At 38.3% G+C, this 6,216-nt stretch overlaps 1 protein-coding gene across 1 annotated transcript; it reads right to left on the bottom strand.

Annotated features, from left to right (window-relative positions):
• Positions 1–2,246: 2,246 nt before the first annotated feature.
• Positions 2,247–5,002, bottom strand: ACTBL2 (actin beta like 2). Its single transcript, XM_058732013.1, has one exon. It carries the CDS (start codon positions 4,906–4,908, stop codon positions 3,778–3,780), a length of 1,131 nt encoding a protein of 376 aa, XP_058587996.1. The 5' UTR covers positions 4,909–5,002; the 3' UTR covers positions 2,247–3,777.
• Between the last annotated feature and the right edge of the window lie 1,214 nt (positions 5,003–6,216).

Below are 6,216 nucleotides of genomic sequence, written 5' to 3'. Positions count from 1 at the left end.
GAAGAGCTGAATATACTACCATGCTCACTGAAGGGATTCCTTCCTTCTTTCCTTCCTTCCTTCCTTCCTTCCTTCCTCCCTTCCTCCTTCCTTTCCTCCCCCCCTCCCTCCCTCCCTCTTTCTTTCCTTCCTTCTCTCTCTCTTTTTTCTGGGCTAAAATTGCAGCAGCTATATAGCTAGCACACACTCTGACAGATGAAGCTGACTGATCCTTTGACCAACCTGAAGAATGGGAAACCTTTATTGACAAGCAAAAGCTTTAATACTCCTGTTCTTTATATTGAGAAGCATGGAAGAAGTGTGTGGGAAAGGAAAAAGAAGAGAGGAAGAAAGGAAAAAGAGAAAAATATGAATCATAGAAGAAACAACACCAACAAAAGTAGCATACGCTAGCAGACAAAGAGACAGAGCTGAGAATAGTGTGATAAAAAATTAAGGTAGAACTGTGATGTTAATGATGCACACTGGAATCCATGAATTCGCTAGTTTATTCATTCAAACCATATTTATTGAGTTAGTAGTATGTTTGAATCCTGGGAGCTTCAAGGGTAGATAAATACTGTTTATGTCTCTGTCTTCCAGGTGCTCATTGATGGATAAGAGTGGGAGAGTATGGCCACATGTTACAAGTACAATGCCAAATGCATGAAAATGATACACTGGGAGCACAAAGGAAGAGTTTGTCCTTTTTTTTTTTTTTTTTTTTTTCAAAAGATGGAGGGTAGGCTAGAAAAAGCTCTGTAGAAGAGGTGACACTTGAACTGAGCCTTAAAGGTTATGAAAAGTTATGTACTTCTTTACAGTTTCTGGCATAGTCCAGTGAAAAATATCAAAATAAGAATTAATCACCCTATCAACCAGTGATCATAATAGTGCCAGAGCTATCTAAGATGAGTTTTTATGTTCATTACAACTTATGTGTGCTTTAAGACTCAACTCAGTGATTCCATCTGCTTGATGAAGGCTTCTTTGATTACCCTGGCTTGAACCGTTCTTATTTGGATTATCATGGTATCTTGGACTGAGTTTAGTCTCTGAACCACCCAGAGATCATACTGCTTTCCACTGAACATAATTTCCCCCACTACTGAATTGTTAATTCCCCAAGGTTCTTGAAACATGTTTCTAGTAAATTAAGACTCAGCCTGCATCCTAGCACTACTTTGTCTCACTACTGAAAAATAAGCGCTTGTGAAATTTAGGAAACAGTAGTATAGATACTGACTTTGGGTCATTTATGCTTTCAGGAAAATGTTACCTGTGACTAGGAAATAATGGCTTTTTGTTGGGAACGGGGGGATTGTGGTACAGCTCCAGCCCTAACTGCTGCTCAGAGTGGGTCATGGAGGGGAAGTGGGAATCACAGTGGTATGAAATTCATTTGTGAAGGTTACCTCCGTGTTGTCCCATCTGGTGAACTACTGGTGAATAACAAGCCTGTTGTATTACCTAAAGACATGGCATTGACTCTCTAATGTGAAGTTGTGGGATGGAGTGTTTCCTCATTAAATTCATATGTTAGCCAGTCAATGTTGATGAATAGGAGAATATCCAAAGACCCTAAGTTTAAATTTTTGTGTGAATTACAGAATTCATATTTTCATCTAATGATACAGGGCTCAATAGTTCTCTCTCGGAAGTTCACCTTACCTGTCCCATAAATTTTCTGTGGGTGGGAAGGTATGTTTTTTTTTCTGGTAACAGGGAATGTAGGTCAGAGTATTTGTGAGAACTACACTGCAAATGGAAAATGTTGTAGCATATAAATCCAAGATATTATTATTGCCATTATCTCCACCTACTAATTACCTAAAGACCAGTTAATCCACAAAAACCCAACTTTTTAATTGAGATTATAAGGAATTTATAACCTTACCTGATAAGCCATCTTTTTTTTTTTTAAACTTCCTTTTAAATGTTTACATGGTCAAAAGTACCAGGTGCAAAATTATAACATAATGATGAATAGGTCACACATATAAAAAGTGATCCTTTCTGGATTGTTTCACATTTCTTAAAAGTTTTTTTTAAATTTGTTTTTGAGAGAGAGAGGGAGAGAGAGAGAGAATCCCAAGCAGGCTCTACATTGTCAGGGCAGAGCCTGACACAGGGCTCTAACTCACGAACCATGAGATCATGACCTGAGCTAAAATCAAGAGTCAGATGCTTAAATGACTGAGCTACCCAGGTTCCCCCTGTTCTACATTTCTTTAGGAAGGATTAGGGGAAAAATCAGGACATGCAAATATGAAGCCATTTTAATTTATTTAAAATTAATTAAAAGAGAAAGGACACTCCAAGTTTTTTAATAAGGTGCCTTTGAAGATTAATTTTGGTTAAATGCATTTTTAAAAATTAAGTTGTCAGATAAAGAAAATAAGGAACAAGCAAATTCTTTGAAAAGTTTTTCTCAAGAAAAAAATGCTTAAAGACTCCAGAGTAGACTTTTAAAACACAAGTATAAGCTTCTCAACTAAAAGGAAAAAAGATATTAATCTTCCCTGAGAATGTGATGATGCCTAGTAAGCATTGCCCAAAAATATTTTTTTTTCAGAAAAAAAACCCTGAGAGATACAAATAACTCTGATATTCAGATAATCAGACATCACAGACTTGATTGAAATAAATATGCTAGTCCTTAAAATTAATTGACAATCATCATTGGGTTCATTAAAAATTTTCAGAAATTGTAGGAAGATACAGTAGTATTTTCTAAGATGTTAGTATCTTAGAGACAGTCTAAGAATGAAGAAGTATTGCTAGTTACTGGGCATAATAAAGCAGAATTATTCTAATTATTTCCTAGAATAAAATTGAAATTACTCTGTTGGTACTAGAATTTATAATTTACTAAGAAGCTGCAGCTATGGTTTCCTGACAGTAAAATCCTTGATTAGAGAAATATCCAAAATTATGGCCTATGGAAATTATTCAAGATATGTTATTATGCTAAGAAATAAAAATAACATTATCCTTGTCAAACCATAGCAGGATGACATTAATTTGATACTACATTTCTATTTTAAAAGTTAGGCAAGTTGAATGAAATTCAATAAGTTAGACATTAAAATATGTATTTAACAAGCAGAACTCCACTCTGAGCTGAAAGTTTAGTTGATTTATAAACAACATTAATGGAATACTGGCTGTTTCATTATGCTTATTTAATAAGGGAAACAATTAAAATATGTAGCTACTAGAATAGTGGCTATTGGGGAGTTAAGAAATTCCCATTTAGACAGCCAGATTTAGTGTCTTTTAAGATATAATATTTCCCTGGTGCTTATGTACATATGGACAATATTGATCCATATAATTCATTATCTCTATACAAAGTAGAAAAGCAAAACAAAAATACTAATAAGACATGTTTGCTAACATGCACATTTTTATAGCGTTACATGGCCAGCCTGTTGTTGAATATTTAAAGCATAAAATAGTTTCTAAGGCTTGGTAATGCTAGTTATCCATTCTGAAAGGAAATTTCTCATGATTTTACTCCTTGTCGCTCATTTTCACCTAAGCATGTCAATATTTCTTTGGACCCTATAGGTAAAGAGAATAGAATACAGTATTAGAATTCTCCTTCAGTTCATAAAGGCCAAGATGTGGTTAGCCGGGCAGGAGCCCACAATACTTTGATGGAGATGAGTTTGCTGGCTCTACACTAGCAAGAGCAGAGTGTTTACCTTTACTCAAAGGAAAGTGGATAAAAGCAGTACCATCACTGTGACCCAGAGAGGGGAAAAATGTAAACCTACTAGCATGGAAGACCATTCAGAAACATTTTCTATGAACTATGGGAGGACCAGCCTCATCATATTCCTGCTTACTGATCCACATTTGCTGGAATGTAGACAGGCTGGCCAGAATGGAACCCCCAATCCAAACAGAATACTTCCTCTCTGGTGGAGCTATGATCTTAATTTTCATTGTGCTAGGTGCCAGGGTTACGATTTCCTTCTGCATTCGGTCAGCAATGCCAGGGTACATTGTGCTGCCTCCAGACAAGACAGTGTTGGCATATAGATCCTTGCGAATATCCACATCACACTTCATGATAGAATTGAAGGTTGTCTCATGGATCCCACTGGACTCAATGCCCAAAAAGGAAGGCTGGAAAATGGATTCAGGGCATCGAAAACGTTCGTTCCCAATGGTGATCACTTGCCCATCAGGAAGCTCATAGCTTCTTTCCAGTGAGGAGGATGCAGAAGCACTGACCATCTCTTGCTCAAAGTCCAGGGCCACATAGCACAGTTTCTCTTTGACATCACGGACAATCTCCCGCTCGGCTGTGGTGGTGAAGTTGTAGCCTCGTTCTGTCAGAATCTTCATGAGGTAGTCAGTCAGGTCTCTGCCAGCCAGATCTAGACGTAGAATGGCATGAGGTAGGGCATAACCTTCATAGATGGGCACGGTGTGAGTAACTCCATCACCAGAATCCATCACGATGCCTGTGGTTCTCCCTGAGGCATAGAGAGACAGCACAGCCTGGATAGCTACATACATGGCTGGTGTATTGAAGGCCTCAAACATGATCTGAGTCATCTTTTCCCGGTTGATCTTGGGGTTGAGGGGTGCCTCGGTGAGGAGGATGGGATGCTCATCCGGTGCCACACGGAGCTCGTTGTAGAAAGTGTGGTGCCAGATCTTCTCCATATCGTCCCAGTTGGTGACTACTCCATGCTCAATGGGATACTTCAGGGTCAGGATGCCTCTCTTGCTCTGAGCCTCATCCCCCACATAGCAGTCCTTCTGACCCATGCCTACCATGACCCCCTGGTGCCGGGGACGCCCTACCATGGAGGGGAAGACAGCCCGGGGGGCATCGTCACCACCAAAACCTGCCTTGCACATCCCTGATCCATTATCTACCACCAAGGCAGACAGCTCATCATCAGTCATGGTGCTGGCTGGAATCTTCCAGAGAAGTGAGCAGAAGTTAAATATAGAGTAGATAGCAGATTATGGTGTGCAAGGGAGAGGATGAACAGGCCGAAACACTCTGGAGAGGGGATCCTGTGCTGTGATGACAGGTATTTAAAGGTGCACGCTGGCCCCACCCATGTCTTATCCCACCAGTTCCCAGCATTTCTGCGTGGGGTTGCCTTTGAGGTATTAATAATGATGATGGTGATTATATAAATCATTAGGAGACCTTCTTTCATAAAGAGAAAATTGACTATCAAGTGGCCAAATCTGAGGTTACTGTAATTAGGCAACCCACACATGGTTGTCAGCGTGCTTTGGCTCAGTCTCTAGATAACTATGATGATGCAATGGGGGATATAAAAGCAAGATGAAAGAAAGCTAGTGTGAGGTATGGGTAACATGGCTGGAAGGACCAATCCCTCCTCACTTTACTCTCTGGGTCCATTTTCTCCACAGTAGCTTTAACTTTTCATTCTTAATATATTGTTCTTATGAGGAGCCGAACTCCGAAAACTTCACTTTTTCAAGATTTTCTTTCCCATTTTGGTCCTAATCCCATAGGATGTTCATCATGATGGAAATTATTTTAATGGATGAAAATAATGAATGGCCAAGTGTGGCCTGACAGCTGTAATTTTAATGCATTTGCATTGCGCACAATTTAGGGATATTTAATAGACTTCTAATCCATCGGAAGACAGCTAAAAGCAATAAAGTGATCAATAAAGTAAACCATTATATATTTTCTTTCTTGATATAAATTTCTAACAACCAAATTAAATTAGGAACTTACTATGCCCAGACATTGTTCAGGAACTAGGTTATTGGGTCCATGTTGACTGCACAGAGGCTCAATGTCCATCTTGCATGATTTATTAAGTAAAATGCGGATTATAAAAATTGTATCTATTTATAATAACTCTTTAGTTGTACTACAAGGAACATAATTAAGTGATAATGAATTTTAAAGTGATATGTTTGAGCTGATCTTGAAAACATTTTGATCCTCAAGATTCGTATAATGTGTTATAACATCAAGCTTCTCTCTAGTACACACTTGGAATAGTATTAGTTTTCCTTTGATTTTAGCATATACGATATTACACCTTGGTCATTTTATAGGTATAGTTTGTTTGGATTTTATTTTCAATATAGAAATATAGACAATTTAGTAGAATGTGTGCCATGATATAATGTAGGACTCTAGTAATGTGTTTCAAAGAAACAGCAATTCTCAAAGTTCATTTCTTTGCTCCCACTATGCTATGTAAACAGAAGATC

The sequence above is a fragment of the Neofelis nebulosa genome, chromosome 1, assembly GCF_028018385.1.
Source record: "Neofelis nebulosa isolate mNeoNeb1 chromosome 1, mNeoNeb1.pri, whole genome shotgun sequence".
Taxonomy (NCBI): Eukaryota; Metazoa; Chordata; class Mammalia; order Carnivora; family Felidae; genus Neofelis; species Neofelis nebulosa.
This window is presented reverse-complemented; position numbering and strand designations above follow the sequence as displayed.